The sequence below is a fragment of the Octodon degus genome, unplaced genomic scaffold, assembly GCF_000260255.1.
Source record: "Octodon degus isolate 3935 unplaced genomic scaffold, OctDeg1.0 scaffold00069, whole genome shotgun sequence".
Classification (NCBI taxonomy): Eukaryota; Metazoa; Chordata; class Mammalia; order Rodentia; family Octodontidae; genus Octodon; species Octodon degus.
In genome coordinates, this window is record NW_004524645.1 from 8129263 (window position 1) to 8149811 (window position 20549).

A 20549-nucleotide genomic window follows, 5' to 3' on the forward strand; every position below is an offset into this window, starting at 1 on the left:
CTTCCGTGCTACGTAGAGGAGATGCGCTCCCCGGCCACGAGGGGGCGCGCTGGGCCCGGAAAAGGGTGTCAGAGCTGGGCAGGTTCTCAACAGAACTGGCTCAGGGTTCAACTTTGCCGGAAAGCAGTCTAACTGGAGTCTACTTGTCTCTCATCCCGCAGAGCTGGGCTGCACGGTGAACCCCTTGCAGGCATCCCTTGATGGGACGTTAGGCAGGTGGTTCAGCCCCTCTAGGCCTCTAATTCCTCCTGGATGAAATGAGGATGGTGAGGAAATAAGGCAGCACCAAGCTCGCAGGGCCACAGTGCGAGTGAAATGAGCCTGCAGCACCCTCGGCATGGCACCGTTGTTCCCCACACAAATAAGCCTTCCCGCTGTCATGGGGTCGAGGCTGTGAATGGGGCAAGAGCCAAAACATTGTTTCTGCTGAGGGAGAAAACATACATGCTGTTAGGACCGTTGGTCAAGAGCTTGGCTGTTACCTGGGGCCCCAGTGTTTATAATCCCAGCACTTTAGGAGGTTACTGCTGGAGGTCCACAAGTTCAAGTTCTGACTGTGCAATTTAGGAAGCCCTTATCTCAAAAACCCAAAAACTTGAGGATTATGAAGTTCAGTGTGAAGCCCTGGGTTCCATCCTCAGTTCCAAAAAGAAACAAATGAGCTTGTCCATGTACGGATACCCTGAGCAGGAACTGGAGACTCGGTCCTGGAAGATGAGGCGCCTGGACTGCAGTGAGGCGACCTGGTTTACTGCTGGGCTTATGAATCAGAGGTGCAGGCAGGACTGTGCCTCCTGTTCTGTGAACACCAAAAGGTGCCTGCTCTTGAGAAACGGAAAAACAAAGTGGGCAAACTGTATCTCTAAGGACCAGAGAGCAACTATTTTTGACTGTGCAGGCTGCACAGACTTTCCATGGGGCTTGCTCCAATTTACCTTTGCAGCAAGAAAGCAGATGCAAACAAATGGATATGGGCCAGGGATATAGCTCTGACGCACAAGTGCCTGTCTGGCAAGCGCAAGGTCCTGAGTTCAATCCCCGGTACCGCCAAAAAAAAAATTGCCGTAGAAGAGGCTGGGGGGTGTGGCTCAGGGTTAGAGTTCTTGCTTTCCATGCATAATAAATAAATAAGCCATCAAATAATACAATATTTTATGTTTAACACAATATAATTGCTTGTGCAACTGCCTCCAAGTAAAACAGAAGTATGAACACTGTCCAGCACCTTGCAGTCCTTGTGAAAAGATTCTGTGTTTTTTCTTTTTTTTTTTTTTTGATGGTAGCAGAGATTGTACTCAGGACCTTGTGATTGCCAGGCAAGCACTTATTCTACTGAGTTGACTCCCCAGCAAGATTCTGCGTTTCTTATCAGAAAACTCAATGTTCAAGCAATTGCCTGAGTCTGAATGCGAGTTCTCCCCTCTCACTCTTTCACCTGGAAACCCTGTGGATGCTGATTTCTACTGTCTCCCAATGCACCCAGTCCTTCTCATTCTGTCCATCTTTCCCAATAGCTACTCTACTCTTCCTGCCTTCAACCTTGCCACTGGCTTATCCATTCTCCAAGTTGTAGACAAATGGAGTGACAATTGCCTAAAATCTTTAGTGGCTTTTTATTACTCTCCATAGGAAGTTCTATGATATATTTGAACTAGCCTCACCCATAATATCTTGCTTAACACACACACACACACAGAGGCACACCCCATCCCTTCCCGCCAGAGCATGTTCAAGGCTCTGCTCCTTGTGCCTGCTCCTTGGGATTACTTTTCTGCGCCCTTGCCTGGAATTTTCTTTCCTTCTCTTGGATCTGGCCTAACTCTATTCATAACTTAGCCTGTAGGGCGCTCTCTCTGTCTCTCTCTGATCATTCATCACTTAGCCTGTAGGGCGCTCTCTCTGTCTCTCTCTGAGAAACCTTCTATAGCTGTCCCCGAAGTCCAGAGGGGCTTTTTGACCTAACAATCTCGACGGCTACACATTGTTTCCCAGCGCCATTGCTTATCATCTTCTGGAAGATTCTATTTTCCTATGATGGCCCAAATGATATTTCCCATCTCACAAGCTCTTGTTCTGCAATGTGACCTTGACATTTCATCAAAAGTGGAATTTGTTTCTTTTCCTCTTCAGTCTAGAAGAGCTTGTGGCTGTTTTGAACACTGCAATGTGGTGGAAGTGACATGATGTCAGTTTCTGGTGTGGCTCTGAAGTGGCCTGGCAGCTTCTACTTCCTCCTTTGTGAAAGCCAGCTGCCTTGTAAGAAGAGTAATAACACTGAGATCACCTTTCTGGAAGGAGCTCATGCAACTAGAAAGAGAAGCCCTGGAAGACACACTGGGGAGGAAAGAAACAGAGGCCCGCAACACTGAGGCACGTGACAGAGAAGTCATCTTGGAAGTGGATTTTCCCACCCACAACTGCTCCAGCCCATGCTGTATGGATTGGGCAAGACATCCAGCCTTGTCCTTCCTGACTTTCTGACACCCAAAACTGCAAGCAAACAAAAGCATAAGCTACTTAGGTTCTGGGTATCTTGTTCGGCAATAATAGATACTGAAAAATACACTTCTATGTGAAAGGAGCAAAGAGGTAGATTTTTAAAGCTCTCCAGGTTAATGATAAACTTAAAAATATTTATCCTTTCAGAAACTGGATACATCCATTTAAATTATTACCCAGGCAACTGGCCTTCAAGCAAAATAAACAGTTGTTAAGCTAGACTTTAAAAATTAAATATTGCAACCCATTGGCCCCTGTGGTCACCTGTGGACCACAGGTATCGTCAAAGGCTCCTTTGTCACAAGTAGCATTTACAAGGACAACATTACAGTTAAAAAAAGAGAGAATGACTTAGCTGGTCACCTTCTCACCTCTACCATATCTGCAATACTCTTGGGGTTGCTTCAATTCTAACACCTTTCCAAGTGTCCTCTGGGACTCAAAATCCCCTCCACTCTGCAGCCATCACAGAAGTGCGAGCTTCTCCTTCTTTTGTCTTTCGGAAGTTGGTTACTGGTGGAATTGAAGTGGAAGAGAGTGCACGGCCAGGGCACAGCTCCCACATTCCATTTGCAGGTCTCCTTAAGAATAAACAAGTACAAGTCTGAACAGCTAGATGATTAAAATGAATTAAAATAAATGTGGAAGATGGGAGAATTTTTACAATTGAGAGACAAAGTCCATTCGTGAGAAAGAAAATGGGACACTGTACATGGAGCTTTGAGCCCTTTTCACCCTTCATTGGAAATGAAGATGGACATGAGAAGCAGGCAGCTGGATATACGACCGTGGGTCACCCTTGGAATTCAGATAAACATGAAAGAGAACTTCATGCTGATAAGGCAATGAGCAGAGCATTCCCCAAATGGTTCCAAATGATTCCATTACAATCTTTAACGACACCCACATGGTCAAACCTATTGCTCTTTTTCTTTTTAATCCAAAAATTTTATCTTCCTCATATGTAGAACTTGCTGAATTTCTTTCCAAAGATACATTTTGTACAAATGGACAACTTAAACATTTCAACATTTGCATTTTTTTTCTTCTTTAATCTATCAACTCAAAAGTTCTTTCTTGTAGATTTTCTTAATATGCCTCCTATGGCAGAGTAGCTGCTATTCATTAAATGATAGATATCTCTGGATTATTCCACATTAGGCAGTCAGACTCACTGAACCCAGGAAAGCAGTTGGCCCCACATCAAGGACTAATTCTTTTGTAAAAATTAATTTGTAAAGGTCTTTAGTATATTGGGTGGTTGAAGACATCTAAATATATCCAGTAAAGAGGGGCCCATGTGATTCCCATTTCCATCCGGGTGAAAGCACTCAGGACAGACTTGGTCTATTCTATCAACCAAGGTTCTGACCCAGAAACCACATGTGACTAACCATTGCACAAAACCCCTCACTGTTCCTCTCTGTTTTTCCCGTGGGTGTTTGGCAGCATCCCAGAGAAGAACAGCTTATGACCCTCTATCTAGAGGCACAGAACTTTCCTAGAATCTATCACAAGCAAAACAGTTTGACCTTGAAACGCTGATTCATCTCTTGAATGAGGGAAATGGAGAAATTTAGGTGAATGATTCCCCTGACACTTACCTCAATTACCCCGATAACCTTTCTCAGTTTTCAGCTTTCCTAAAGTTGTGTCTTCTGGCCAAAGGAAGGTTGCCTTTGGAATCACAGTATTGGAGTCAAAATAAAAACTAATATGAAGTAAGCTCTAAATAATGTTGTGTCTGCTGAGGTGCTTATTAGATGCCATGTACATGTACCCTTTTTTGAATACATGAACAAAAACAATAACAGCAACATCAAGAAGGCGGATGGCCGGATGTGGTGGCACATGCCTGGAATCCTAGCACTTGGGACCTGAGGCAGAAGGTTCACTGCGAGTTTGAGGTCATCCAGGGCTACAGAGTACAGTGAGACTCTGTGTCACAAAAGATAAAATAAGAAAAAGAAGAAGGAGTAGAAGAAGAGGAAGAGAAAGAGGAACGGGAGGAGAAAGATGTAGAATGAATAGATATATGAAAAAGTAATTGCAGTAAAATGGTAATCATAGACTCGAGATGATGGTGTACAAGTGATTTAACTTTTTAACTCTTCTTTATGTTGAAATTTTTCATTATAAAATTTTGACGGCTAATAATCAAATCAAAGTGGGAATCCGAGCTAGAAGGAGTCCATAAAGTTATCCCACTTCTGCTTACTTTCTTTGCCTCCACCTCTGGCACCTTTACAAGTCCAACTGAATAAATACATGTAGAGTTGAACTGCTGAACCGAATCCCAAGCTACTAGGTCATTGTCGCAGCTGGTGAGATTCTTTCAGGGCACGAGTTAGAGAATTTATTCCGTGAAGGTGATAGTACACGTCTGAGACTTTGCAGGCAGACAGTCTCTGTCGTGTAACTATTCAGTTCTTCTGGTGGATGAAAGCAGCCAGATGTGATATATTCAAAAATAAATCTCCATCCAAATAAATTTTATTTATAAGAATAAAGTATTTATAGTTTCCTCCCACTAAAATCTGAAAGTAAAATTGATTAAATGCCAATAAGTGTTTTAAAGACTTCATCAGTGTCAAGAAAAGCCACAACACAATTAAACAACACACTTTCGCATACACCTGTACCCTCTGACTCGGGCAACTCCTTGCAATAGAAACAAGGCTATTAGTTTCACCTTTGAGCTCACTGAGTCTTATGAACAAGCATCCTTGGAAGAGATCTAGATTAATCCTTCATTCCAGTGAGTGGAAATTATTTGCATCAGTTCCCAACTTCCAAGCAGGTTGTTTTAGCACCAAAAGAGGTACATGTAGGAAATGATGGTGAGACACCTCCAGTGAAGAGATACCGATGGGAAAAGCTATTAGAGCCCCTGTGAGCTCGCTCCCTGGTAAGGAAAGACAGATATAAACATAATACATATGTAAATGGGTTGTATGATGATAAGTTCTATGGAAAAGAGATTAAGCTGAGAAGAATAAGGGAGGCTGGGCCTGCTGGGTGGAGTGAGGTGGTAGTATTAAACAGAGTGGTCTGTGTGGGGCTCATTAATGAGAAGTTATTTGAAATAGAAGCTGGACATGAGTAACCGAGCCAGGCAGATCTCTGTGATAGTTAATGAAGCAGAAGATACTGCCCATGCAAAGGCCCTGAGGCACATGGTTCTCAGAATATTGGAAGAGTAGCAGAGAGGTCATTTTTAAGAATGGAAATGAAATTATATTAGAGACAATGCCAGGAGACCAGAAGGGGGGCTATTGGAGAATTTAGACAGAAGAAGTAGTAAGGTCTGACTTACATGAAAAGAACCACTGTGGCTCCCCAGTGGGAGCATAGACTGAAGGAGGTGGTGATTAGAATGAGGGAAAATAATCAGGAGACTAATGCAGTATTCCAAGTAAGGAATGATGGTAACCGAGCCCGAGAGGCAACAGTAAAGGTATTTAAAAGCGACCAAATTTGGGTCGCGTTTAGACAATACAGCCACCCTGTACCACAAAGGACTGAGTGTTGGGTGTGAGAGGAGGGTAAAACCGAAGGGTGAGTCTACTTTCTCTTGCCTGAACAACTGGAAAGGTAGAGATGCCATTAGATGAGAGTGTTTCAACATAGGAACAGCCAGTTGGAAGGATTCATCAGGTCAGCTTTGGCCATGTTCAATATAGCTTATTTATTAGAGTACAAAATCATAAATTGACAGTGGAAGATGAGTGTGGAATCCAGAGTGGTCTTGGCTGAAATTTGAAACCATAAATGTATAGACAGTGTTTAAAGCCATGAGCTAAATGAATTTCTTAAAGTGAGAACAAACAGAAATCCACCACAAGCCAATTGCCATTCTCTCTCTCTCTGTCTCCCTGTCTACTTCTATGTGTTGCTCTGTCTTTCTCATAAAATGGATCCTACCAGGTTCTTTCATAAAAATGTAAACACAAGTGAACAAGCCTGTTCATGTAACGAAGTTAAATTATCCCATGCTGTGTCCCTTTGTCTGTTGCCAGCTAAAGGCTTGCATGAACAAGCTGGAGAGAAATTCCTAAGGGTCTTGCTGGGCGAAGGTGACAATGCAGACTACAATTCGAATGTATTAAATCATGTAGTTGAAATAGCAAACTGCCAGAAGTTAGGATTTCACTAAAGATATAGAAAATACAGAGCCAAATAAAGGTTCAGGAGAAGTAGCAGAGGAAGTAAATGAATAGAACAAATAAATAAATCTCTGACATTTTGCCTTAAAGGAAACCACTCCTCCCAGCTGCCTTTGAGCATTTTAAGCCCCAACAAGGGATGAAAATTCTAAAAGATTGTACCCAGGTGTTTCCACATTTATATCACCTCCCTTAAATTTATTTTTTATTCTGACATGGATCTTCTACCATTACCATAAAAGTAGTGGAGTAAATACAAATTGCCATATGGGAAAGGAAGTTAATTAGGAGAGTAGAATTAATTTACTGCACCAGGTTGTTAGCTACTGTTAGTCTGCTTCACTCCCAATATGTTTATCACTACATGCTTTATTCTCAGAGGATGGAGAGCTATTTGGAGCTCATCAGTGACTTTTATTTGCCATCAAGGTATAATCTATCCACTTTTGAATTCTTCTGAAGAACTCCTTGCCCTTCCCCACATTCTTAGTTCCAAATGGAAATATTTAACATATTTGCAAGTTATTTTTCACACACTACTGTAATTAAACTGTTACTGGTGGGGTTTACCCCACTAGGCACACAGCTCCTGAGATTTAGAGCTGCCTCTGTCCTGTTTACTCTTGAGTCTCTGGCCCTTAACAGGATGCTCGGCACAAGGGAAGTTCTCAATAAGACTTGACTGATATAGACAGAAAGGATGTTAATCATGTGGCCACTAAGAAAAATACCTCTTTGGAAGTCAGTAGCTCCACATTCTCCTGCCAACCCAACTTCATCATAACATCAATGCCTACAAATAAGTATCCAATGTTTTGTAAGTTAATATTGAATGTCCATGTATGTCAAAAGGATGGTCAATTTTCTTGGCTATCCACAGCAGAGCCTAAAACGTATCATTTGATTTGTTATACATGAACAATCAGAGAAAATGGTGAAATGAATAAGCCAAACAAGGTTTTGTGGTTGTTGTGCTATAAAGTGACAATCACACATTTTCACTGTAATCATAGTGCATTGCAGTTTAACAAAGCCAATCTTCTCCATTCTGGACTCCTAATCACTTAAACTGTGAAGTGTGCTCCTTTGGGGGTATATTAACTGTTCCTTTCTCTGGGTATTCTCTGTTCTTACTTTCTCCAAATGTGGAGTTGAAGTCTTTGTTGCTTATTCTCTGTGCACTTCGGTATTACCTAATGGTTTCCTGACTCTGGCTCCTGTGAGAAAAGTCAACGTCAGAAGTTGGGTTTTGCCAAGATATTTTCTTGTGCTTTCCAGCACAGAGCTCTATAAACAAAGGCAAGGTTATCACACATACCCAAGAGCTGCCTGGGAAAAGTAGGCACTATAGTTATCAAAGTTGGAACCTTTATGAAATATGCTTTTGTCTCCGTTTTCGTTGCATTCAATCAGCTCAACAAGTGTTGGCTAAGTGTTGAGCGTGGTTTCCTGTGGGATTGTGTAAGGCCCTGCAGGACAATAAACATTTTGGGGGCACTGAGTAATACAGCCATTTCTGACACAGCAGCCAGGAGAATGTGAGACAATTCACTACCGCTGGCAAGAGGAGAGCTGGGGTTGTGTTTCTGCAAGGAGAGACTACCTTCGCGGCAGTGGACCCAGGGGACAGACAAGCCAAAATGGTGCGTTTACACGATAGGTGGCTGTACAGTGTCATAACCTACAGGAAAACAGGCTTAGATCCAGTGTTGTGGGGCCAGAAGTTTACAAAATTTGAGGAACAGATTGTATGAAAAGTAGTACTAAATTATGAATACTAAATTATTCGGACTCTCCCCTTAGACTTTGGAAAGGGCCTTGGTAATCTCGGGACCAGAAGATAAAACTGTTATCATTTCATTGTAAACTTAGGCCTTGCTCAAAATCTCATGGGGGGGAGCTGTCAATTCCTAAGGAAATCTGCACCAGCCCCCTCAATCTTTGTGCTGTCTTCCCTGCTGATTTTCTCCTTACTATTCTTTGGTTACCTTCCTTTTATGACTTTTCATATTGGCTTTGTAATTACTTCCAAAAGAACAAAGGATCTGTACTTATGTCTTCTTTTATTTATATTTTTATAGCACTATTTCAGCTATAAGTATTTGTTCTTAGGTTTCTGAAGTTTCCCTAAATCAGACCTGAGGGTACTGCAGACAGAGATAAAAAGATGAGAGGGACGTGTACCATAGAGTTGGGACAATATCCAGTAGTTTGAAAGTTCTTGTGGGCCATGATTATTTCACTGGATTTAGATAGCTCGAACATATTGTAGTCTGTGGGGGTTGGGGAGATAACTTAGCTGTCTAAGTCCCTGCCTGGTAAGTGTAAGGATCTGGGTTCGATTCCTGTTACCACATGCAATGGTGGCCCTGGGTGCCGAGCCAGCCATCAAAACCAGGGGTAGTGGTGCACACTGTAATCCCAGAGCTGGGGAGGCTGAGCTAGGAGGATCACTACGAGTCCGAACTGCGTAGCAAGACTCTATACCAAAAAATAAATAACAGATTTGTTTAAAAAATATATTGTGGTCTAGACCAGAGCTTCTCGTGTGCGCAGGAGTCACCTGAGGATCTCTCGAAGATGCAGATTCAGGTTTCTAGGTCTGGGGGAGGACCTCAGAGTCTGCGTTTCTAACAGCCTTCTAGGTGGTATCAATGTGTCCAGTGCATTTACTGCACTTTGTGTAGCATCCACGAAGTCATTGAAGAAATATGATGCTGCAAATACACTGGCAAGGAGAGGCTGGTTCCACCTGACTTTTAAGATAGTTAATCGAGGATGTGTAACAAATGTCTAATGAAAGTGCTTCTGCTTTGAGCATGGACGAGGAGTTCTTCCTAACTCCTGTTACCACCTTTGCCCAGCAGCTGCAGGCAGAGCAATAAGAAGTGAAATTTGACCCCTGAGGATCATTTCATTATCTCTCATTCTTAAACTTTTCTATGGTCTATTTTTAAACTTTGCATAGGGAATGATGAGGACAAGGACATGTCTCCAAAGCATCTACGAGGGTGCTGAGCATTGTGCCGTCATTTTCTCTCAACTCTTCATAATCCTTAAAGGTGGTTACTGCTCTACTCCTTTACAGATGGGGAATCTGAGGTTTAGCAGAGTTAAGTAACCTGCTATGTTGCTTAGAGACAGAACAGGGATTTGACCCTACCCAAATCGCTGCTTTCACCCACCAAACCACATCACCTAAGCAGTGTTACTTGGGAAGGTGATTCATTATGCTAGCTCATGGGTATCACATTTTGGTTTCCTAAGAAATGTGCCCAGAAGGGCCAGCCAGATAGCTCAGCAGATTGAAGTGCCTGCTTAGGCAAACACAGGGACCAGGGTTCAATCCCCGGCCTGCCGTGCCAGCCCCATCCCCAGGGCACGCTGAGATGGCAACTGAGACTGGGTATGATGACACGCACCAATAATCCCAGCATTGGAAGGTTAAAAAACAGGAGGATCACTATGAATCTGTTCTGTGTAGTGGGACCCTGTAGACCTTGTACTAAATACATTTTTTTAAATGTGCAAAGACAGAGTGGTATGGGCAGAGAGGAGAGAGCAGAAGGAAAGAAATTGCTGAAACAAATAAGAGTTTAGAAAGGCTCTAAAGATTAATCTCAATGTAAATTTTAGCTTCTACAGGAATAGCATTAGAATTATATGTTCTTCGTGAGAAACCTGATCTTCTTAAAATAGCTGGTTTTTGTAAATTCATTTGGGAGCAATTAAGGTGTGGTGTTCCAAAGTCCTGAAGATTTGAGAGCATCAGTCCTAGCACGTGTTTGTCCATGTCATGCCAAATCAACTGTACCATCTCTGTTCTGTGGGACAATCATGGGAAATAAGGCTTTACCAGATCCTGTGGTGCTGGCATTTGTCTTTGGCGAGCATTCTAAGACTTTTTAAGCCACTTCACCTGATTCTGAGTTAAGCTTTTTGTTCCTATTTAAACTTAGCATTGTATTTTGTCAGTTATTAAGCAGGAAGCTAAGTGGACCTGCCCTTGGGCAAATATTTGAAGATTAAATTTGTCACAGGGCCCTCCAGTTTCAGTTTCACACACTGCCCCATCCGAACCTGGAACATCCTCCTCCTCCTTTGCATCCACCCCATCTACTGCCCTCCCAGCATATGCTTTATTTTATTACCTTGACACCAACAAAAATCTTTAGCTAAAAGATATGCTAAATATCAGAGGCTAAGCAAGCAAGTAAAGGTGCAAGAAACTGCCACACTCATCTCTCAGTTCTGAGGGGTAAAACTTTAAAGGCACTATTCTGAGCTAGTCAGGGAATAGGTTTTTTAATTGAGAGTCTCATTTACCTATATATGTATTTCCCTCTTCCTATTTTGCCTTCTGTTCCACTTAAAATTTATTGCAGTATTTGAGGATGCATGTTCTTACTGACTGTTAAAAAAAAAGTAGACTAGAATTCTGCTGTGTTTGTGTGTGCGTGTGCCTGTGTGTGTGGTCTGGGGCATGGACACCATGGCCTGACATGTACTAGGTAAGTACACTGCCACTAAGCTATACATTTACCCAGAATTTTGCTGTTTAACACTGCTTTGGGTCAGGGAAATGGCTCGGTAGAATAAGCATTTCCCTGGCAAGTGAAAGGGCCTGAGTTCAATCCCAGGTTCTGTCAAAAAAAAAAATGGCACTTAACACTGCTTTGGTGATTCTTCTGAAAGATTAGATGCAGGTGGCACCTTCCAGGAAGTTCTATTAGCAGATTCCTTTCACAGGTCTTGCAAGATCTAAATTTATGCCTTGTTCCTCAGACAGCATGCCTTATTAAGGAAATGGTGCTCTTCTCTGAGCAGATCTCTTTTAGTCTGTTTACTGCCATGGAGTGGACATTGAACCCAGAAGGACACCAGAAGCTGGTTCTCTGGGGTGTGTCTCAGGTCACTAGTTCACTGTTTCAACCTAGTCCCTTACACTGTTGGGGCTCAATGTTGTACTTATAAGATGATCTATAGGCTTCCTGCCAGCCTTGGCATCCCATGACCTTCCGTATTGAGATTTATGTCTTCTTTGGTTTAGAATGGTCTGCTTTGGTGGGCTTGGTCTTCTCTAACACTGGTTTTATGCTCAAGAATGTGGGCTGTGGAGTTAGACCACAGGATTTGAACTCCAACTACATCACACTAGTAGTGTGACCCGGACAATTTATCTATGCATTGCAGTTTCATCATCTATAAGGGGGAAATGAAGTTGCAACCTACTGTATAGTGTGACTATGTCACAACCTGCTCCATGGAGTGGGACTATCACCAACTACCCCAAAACATGGCTGTGTTAGGACATGCTGCCTTAGATAGGGTATTGTGGTATACCCTGTAAGTGAAAGGTGTCATAAACTATTCCATAGGGTGACCTTAACCAGTAAGTAAATTAACATGTGTTGGAGGCTCTACATAGTGTCCTGTATAAGGTGAGCCCTACTTAAATGTCAGATAGAATTATTATTACTAAAATCATTTGCATTGTGCAAGGGCCAATTTCAATGTCCTCTCTCCCATGATAAGCTTATTTGATTACTTTAGGGGCAAAACAGCTTTTCCTTCTTCACAGTTTTCACCATCAAGTGAGTGGGCGCCATTGGAGCACTTGAGTTTTTTCTTCCCCCTCTTCATTTTTTAATCTTGATTTGGTGCCAAGTGAATTTTTTCACTTAAGCCATGTAAAAGTGAAAGAGCTGTAACCTCTCATTTTACACATTAGGAAAGCAAAAGTTCTTAGGGAAAGGACTTGGTGTTGTGACACTGCTCACAAATGGCAGCCAGGTAGTCTCCTTCCAACCTCCTGAGGCCACCACCTCAACGCAACTTTACACACCTCTACTAAGGTCTGAAACTTGTCTCTCAACTTTATATGATGTCACTCAAGGCCATGGAACCAGTTGTTCAACGTCTGACACACTGTAGGCTCAAAGTCAAATGTTTCAAATAGAACTACAAAATTGAACTTCTTATTCTTGTTTTCATATAAATCCTAAATATTACAAGTAATGTTAATTGAGTATGTACCTTTTATGTATAGAATAGGTTCCATAGTGGTTGCTGCCTTCCTCTTAAGAAAATATTATATTGATTTCTGCCAGGTTTTTTCACCTCCTTTATGTTTTAATCTCTCTCTAGTTTCATATACTTATGGAAATAGGCAGCCTGGTGTATTTGGTAAGCAAATTGATATCTCTGTTCTATGTGGGTGGTAACATAGGAGTGCAGCCAAATCCTACAGTTTCTCTATAGCAATAGATTTCTATTTAGTATTTATTGTGTTTTAAAAGGCCTTTCTTCCCAACTGAATTTCCACATAAGGGTAAATGAATGAGAGTTTGTAGTCACTGGACAGGCATTGGGGTCAATAGTAGTGCTTGAGCCCTGCTCATTTATTGTCCTAATAAAAGGAGGAGACATTACATTTCTCAGTCAGCCATCACCAGTTGTCACCTTCTATAACAGCTAAGACTGGAGAAATACCTTCAATGTAGAATCTAGGCTATTTAGATTTAGAAAGGAGAATTTAGATAGGCTATTTAGAGGAGAAAGGAGAAGTACAAAGAAAGGACAGGAGGAAACAAAGGAGGAAACCAGGTTCAAGCCTGAGTGGGAACCAGAGAAGCTGTCACAGAAGAAACTGATCTGGGGATGACAAAAGTATGAGTCATCAAAACAGGACTCTTGCAACTTGGGAAGGAAGCCTCGGAGTCCACCTTAGGGAGGGCAGAGCTGTGAAGACATGGCAGTTCTGGCACTGAACAGAAAGTCAGAAGCACAGGGCTCTAGGTGTTTGGTGCACGAGCACAATAGATTACAGATCCATGTGAACCATCCTTGAGAAAGCATAGGCATGCATATATTGGATAAGAAAACTTGAAAGCTATCTTAGTTTGTTTGCTTGTCTGTATTTCTTGATTCTGTGGAATATATATATATATAGTATTACTTTTTAAGCAGAAGAAAAATTCACAAGGGCCAGAATTTAGGAATGAACAACTATGTGGAAATTTGACGAATTACATTTTGTCAGAGGTAGCCAAGCTTGTAAATCCTTGGAGACTTATGGGATGACAATATACTTGAGGGTTTGATACCTTCCTTTCTGCTGAATATACTTCTTTTCTGCAACATACAGAGGCCAATTTGTGAATGTGTTAGTGGTTTCTGTAGTTCTCCCTATTTTTATATAAAATTCTAAAAGATTCATATCTAATGCAATGCATGAGAATGTTTTATAAACAAAAAAGAGGACACAAATGAAGGATCATTTTGTATCTCTATATACAAAATAGGATAGATATACAGCTACTTTCTCTTAATTCAATGAGAAGAAAGATTTGTCCTAATAGTGTTTGGACAGGATATCATGTCTGTACCTTGCACTATGAATAACCACTATGAAGACAACAATATTCAATGTATTAATTATTTTTTAAATTACTTGAAATAGATTCTTTTTTTCCAAAATTTTATTGATAAACAGATAGCAATGAGACAGTTTCAAATCAAATCGGAAGTACAGATTCAACAAATAACTCAATGTATTAATTATTGAAACTGTCTTATTAGTTGGTTTTAAAACTGTCTCATTGCTATTTGTTTCTCAATAAAATTAATTTAAAAAGTGTGTACAACATCACAAAGTACTAGGGAAAACTGCATACTATCTTAGCCATTGGGATTTGCATTTTGAAAAGTATTTTTATGTCACAAATGGACTGAACACATGAAAAACTTGTGAAAAGCAAGTTTCCTAGTCAACTAACAAGATCGATTTAATAAGCACTCTGGCTATGGGGAATGTTTTAGCACTAGACATAAAGGAAATTTATCAAGTTTTTACATCTTTTCTTTTCTGATTTATTAGTATATTATTTAAAATGTAGAAACAGGGGGCTGGAGATATAACTCAGTGCCACAGCACCTACCTGGCAAGCTCAAGGTCAAGGTCTATTCCTAGATTTTATATATATATATATATATATATATATATATATATATATGCCAAGATAATTATAGTACTATTATACTACTAATTTCTATTAGTTCACTGAAAGGAATGGTTTGTGTTTATAATGTTTGATCGATTTTGTATACCTAGATTTGTAATCTGAGCAACTACTTTGATGATAACAATGTACAATATAATAACCATTGTTAATTTCCTATCATTTTGTTTTAAAACTCTGTATCACAGTTTTTATTGTTTTTCTTGTAAGATAAAGTAAAATAAAATGTAGAAACATACAATGCTGAAGTGCCCTATATCTATGCTCAGTGTTTGGCTCCACCAAAGAGCTCCATCACTCCCCAAAGGACAAGTTCATCATTTCCATAAGTCTTCAAGCCAATTCTCTTAGCTGCAGCCTTTGGAGGAGGAGTAAGCTCCCCAAGTATGCCTGGGTGTAGAGCTGCAGTGAAGCAGAGGTAGAAAGCAAGCACCCGGCTCCTTGTTCTCTTTCCTGTCTTTCAAACTAAAGCAAAACAACCAGTGACCACAGTGAATGGCACCCGTTGTACTCAAAAGAAAGCCTTCACTTTTCACTTTTCCAAAAGAATTATCCTTTTGAATGAGAGATAATATCCAGAGCAAGAAGTACAAAAGAAACTATGATGTTGAATGACTACCCCCACCCCCCATCCATATCCCAACCAATGCCCTAGAAAACATTTCCCAGAGTAACACATAACGTACCGATCTATGTACATAAATAATAAAAACTGATTTTTCTTGATTCCTGCTTTTTCAGTTGCATGGTCTATATCAGGAAGAAAACTGGCTGGGACTGTTAGTGGCTTGTTCAATAGCAGGCCGTCTTTCTTAGTTTCCCTTTGCTTCCATGCTCCCATAATAGTGGGCTCATCATTCGCCTGGGCCAGTGGGAAGTGTCCTTTAGTGATCAGGCAGCTTTACGTGGCACCTGCAGTCACCCAGACAGAGCAATGTCTGTGTGGGTGCTTCCTGATCAATAATGGTAAAGAGAATGCAAATATCATCCTTTAATGCGCAGCTGTGGAACAGCCAAAGGGCATATGAGTGACAATGGTGCCCTGGAACAGTAACTTTTTGCTCAGAGTGTGAGCTAAGGACCTACACATAGGCTCTTGGGAGGCTAAGGTGAGTAAAATTGGTTACCTTTCAGTCATCAAAGATCTTAAATATTGCCCATCTAACTGAAAATAATGATGCTGCTTCACAAGGCAAAGAAAAGAATATAAGAAAGTTTATTTCTGTACCTACTGCTTAACTTTACTATGTTTTTTTATTAGATCTGATATCAGAAGGGTACAGTGTTAGTAGTTGTAGAAAATAATACATTTATTTTTCAGGTTTAGTAGTAAAAAGCAAAGTTTATACTTTATAAATACACTTTTTAAAGCTCTTTTAAAACTCTTTTGATAACACTTTTGCTGTATTCTCACATTTCTTCCCTTTATTCTGTCTTGAGCATTCATTTTGATTTAAAATTCTCTGAAATTTTTAAAATTATGCCTGCATGTTTTATGTTGAAGATTTAGTCATGATCAAAGGCTGTAGATATCATTTACAATGATATCCACATCTCACAATCATTCAGATAATTTTGCCAAAACACTGACCATAATAATGGAGGAAAATTTCAGCTGATCAATTACTTCATGCACAATGAGCTGTCTGGAGTGTGGTTTTAAAATTTGTATTATATACTCTACTCAATTCAACAAACACAGAATGCTTAAGGAGTAAGGAGCATTTTGATGAGATGATCAAAGGATGGTGCAAAGGCAGTGGATATTCAGAGGGAAATGAGGTGAACAAATGTTTTTTTAAAAATCAACATATTTATGAAACTCAGAGCAAAAAATATAGATAGTGTGTACTTTATTCTATAATCCTAAATCAATCTTAATTTTAAAAATTAGCATTTGTACTACCCATGAAGGAAAAATAGTTGAGAATAATATATGAAGGCTAAGAGAACCTAGCTAGATACTACAGTCATTTCAATTGTTTTCTTTCATGTAGGATGATAATATGGATACAAAATCCATTCTAGAAGAACTTCTCCTCAAAAGGTCACAACAAAAGAAGAAAATGTCACCAAATAATTACAAAGAACGACTTTTTGTTTTGACCAAAACAAACCTTTCCTACTATGAATATGACAAAATGGTGAGAATGTTTATTCCATTATTTGATTTCTTTTATTAATTTTATGGAGAAACAACGAGACAGTTTCAAAGTAGGTCAGTAGGACAGTTATAATAATTAATAGATTGCATATTGTTGTCTTCATATGGTTATTCATAGTACAAGATACAGACATCATAACCTGTCCAAACACTATTAGTACAAATCTTTCTTCTCACTGAATTAAGAGAAAGTAGCTGTATATCTATCCTAACTATTTTGTATATACAGATACAAAATGGTCCTTTATTTGTATCTCCTTTTTCGTTTACTTCTGATACTCTACTGTTCCTCCCCTACTGCAGGCTCACAAAGTACTTGGTTAATTGTAATGAAAGTTTAGGTTTCTTAGTTTATATCGGAAAGATCAACATGCATCCTCTTACTACTTTGTCTTTGCTTAACCAAAGCACAATGAACCCAAAGGATTTTAAAATATTACTTAGCTTTCCTCAGGCAAATTGTAACTTTAGAATGGTAGTTCTCAACTGAAAGAATTTTTGCTTCTTTATGGATATTGCACAATGGCTAGAAGCATTTTAGGTTGTCACAACTAGTAATGGAGGGAGGCAAGTGCTACTAGCATCTGATGAGTAGAGGCCAGGGATGCTACTAAATAGCCTACCATGCACAGGATTGATCCCAGATCAAAGATTCATCCAGTCCTGAGTGGCAAAAGAGCTGACGATCAGAAATGCTGCTATCAAACAGTCTTAGACATAAAACTCTCTTGATACAGTTGAGTATTCTATCATAGTAGAAATACTAAAATACTGGTCCAAAATTGAGACAAAGTGAGTTTTATTTCAAGAGATAAATCTTTATTTTCCTGAATATGTTTGTTAACTACAAAGCAGGTGATTTGAAACGCATTTCTTAATTCACTAGTAAGATAAACTCCTGATTAAACACTTGCTTTTGGAGGAGTGTATGTTGTATCCACAGTTGAGAAACATATTCTAGTATCATTTAGTTTTGGCTATTATGGAGTAATAGAACATGATTCTCCACTAACCACTACATCCCTAAATCTCTCTCTCTGTCTCTCTCTCTCTCTCTCTCTCTCTCTCTCTCTCTCTCTCTCTCTCTCTCTCTCTCTGGTTTAACTGTGTGCTTTTCCCTGTGCATCATGGTACATCAATGAAGATATCATATGTTTTGTTTTTTTAATTTAGAAAAGGGGAAGCAGAAAAGGATCGATTGAAATTAAGAAAATCAGATGTGTGGAGAAAGTCAATCTTGAGGAGCAGACACCCTTGGAGAGACAGTACCCATTTCAGGTAAAAAAAAAAAAAAAAGATGGAGAAACATCACAATGGATGGATGGTTCTTCCTATAATATGGTCAATGTTGAACTCATATCATCCAGGAAAAATGATATTTCACATTTATCCAGAAAGGCAATGATGACACTTGGAATATTTCCAAATAGGAGGTGGGCATTTGGCTGAAATTCTGTCCTCCAATCTGCCTCCCCTGGAGGGAGAAGAAGCAAGATGAGTATAAGTTACAGCAGCCTGACCTGCCTTGGTTGGATCTGACAACCTCTTTTATCAAACTTTGCTGAGCTTTTGCTGTACTACAAGTAGTATGAACACTTACAGAGGAAAATACTGATATGTTCATGCTCCGAGGTGCTTGCCAAGGTAGCAAAGTGCACGAATGAGCGGAACATTATAGTGCAGTGCAGAGAGCGTGGGCATTAAAATGGAGATCAGCACTGTGGTGTTCCAAGAGGCAGAAGTTTCAGTTCTATCACCCACATGTCAGAGAGAAGCTCTTTGGATGTGTCACTCAGGCTGGAAAGGACAAATAGAGTTTCACCCACCAAAGATGGGACAGGAAGCAGGCCAACAGAAGCAACATGGGCTATGTCACTGACAGGTAAACTAGCGTCCTCTCTGTAAAAAGCAGTCCCACGAGAGAGTGAAAAAGAGGAGTATGCAGAGGTAGGTAGGGCGAGATCATGCAAAGCTTTGCACATCCTGCCAAGGAATTTTGACTTTACCCTGAACTATTCTAAATAGTGACATACTATGGAGAGTATGCCTACAGTGCTGTTCGACATTGGCTTGATCTAAGTCATGCCCTATTTTTATTATATCACAAATACCTTTTTTTTTTTACCTAAGGAAGATGAGTTACCTTTTTGATGTCCAGACTACCGGCTCTAGTACTAAGGACCCATGGAAAAGAATGAAAGACAAATATCCAGTTAATCAACAACCATATCTCCCATGTCAAAGAATATTAGCCATTTGAGAGAAATTGGGGGAAAGTGGGCTAGGGAACAAAGCTGCAAACCCACATCACTGGGACACAGGGTGCCCGATGGCATGCAAGCTTTGGAACTTTGCAGAGCCCCTATTTCCTCTTATGTTTGTGTAGCCATAAGCACATATTGGACTTGTTTTCGGAGTACATTCCCTCATTTGTAAAATAAAAAGGCATACTCATCTTTTCATAGAATTGAAATAGGATTAAAATAGCTGGGATTAAAGTAAATAGGAAAGAGCCCAGCAGCTATTATTTTTTAAATTGTGTGTTTTATTTGCCAAAAGTAGAACAAATCACATATTTTAAAAAGAAATCAACATTAAAAGGTCCAATAGGAAAATGAAAACAAGTAAAACAAACTAGAGAGGGGATCTGTAACATTTAATATTCTTCAAACATTTAAACAAGTGCCTTAGGAATGGAAAACAACATTCTGGGAACTTCTGGGGTACCACGTAATGCAACAGACAGAAAGAACAAGGAGACATAGTTTTACTCAATATGTCAGGTACTGTAAAGGGACAGAATATATGAGCACTGGCAAAGATGTCATGGCAAAGTAAACAACATTTCACTCCTGCTAAGGACAGAGCAGTTGAAGATTTTCCAGTAGGCTGTAAGGAGGATCATACACTGCTCCCCTAAGAGGAAATGTCTCAGAGAGTTCTGCAGAGCCTAGCCCATCCCTACAGAGAAGTCAGTGTTCACTCCTGTCAGATACATCATTGTGATTTTCCAAAGTGTTGAAGTGTCTGCAATAAAACACATCGAGAAGTGGAGGCTAAAATAATTGTATACATTTTCATCCCTTTCTAAAGTGTATAACCTATATGAACATACTCAGGTTTTCTTCAAAGAAACAGAAAATTTTCAGATGCAACAGACTTAACTATGATGCAGTTCTACCAAAATGCACATCTTTTGCTTTCCAGATTGTCTATAAAGATGGACTTCTCTATGTCTATGCATCAAACGAAGCCAGCCGAAGCCAGTGGTTGAAGGCATTACAAAAAGGTAATAAGAATTTCATAAAACAGAATCACTGGTGGGATTGTCTTAGGGCTTGGTGGAGGAAGTATACAGCAGTAAAAATGCCCAATACTAGAAGAGAATCTACTGATTTTCCTATCAGCCTCACAAAACGTGACAGCCGAAGCCAGTGGTTGAAGGCATTACAAAAAGGTAATAAGAATTTCATAAAACAGAATCACTAGTGGGATTGTCTTAGGGCTTGGTGGAGGAAGTATACAGCAGTAAAAATGCCCAATACTAGAAGAGAATCTACTGATTTTCCTATCAGCCTCACAAAACGTGACAGACTCATCTTCTGTTTGCATTCTCACTGTTACCTACAGGAAGCCCATGGATCGGATTCCCTTTCCCGCTCTGCACAGAGCTGTCTATTGTGTCTTCCCAGCAGCTCT

General features: G+C 40.1%; 1 protein-coding gene across 2 annotated transcripts in view; it reads left to right on the plus strand.

Annotated features, from left to right (window-relative positions):
• The first annotated feature begins 8170 nt into the window (after nucleotides 1-8170).
• Bmx (BMX non-receptor tyrosine kinase) overlaps nucleotides 8171-20549 on the plus strand; it is a 68426-nt gene continuing 56047 nt past the window's right edge. The window contains exons 1-4 of one of the 2 annotated variants that reach the window (XM_023719584.1): nucleotides 8171-8308; nucleotides 16684-16830; nucleotides 18024-18128; nucleotides 20058-20139. In XM_023719584.1, coding sequence (XP_023575352.1) covers nucleotides 8306-8308; nucleotides 16684-16830; nucleotides 18024-18128; nucleotides 20058-20139 — 337 coding nt within the window. In that variant the 5' untranslated portion in view covers nucleotides 8171-8305. The remainder of the gene's footprint in view (nucleotides 8309-16683; nucleotides 16831-18023; nucleotides 18129-20057; nucleotides 20140-20549) is intronic. The other variant, XM_023719585.1, reaches the window with a different exon arrangement.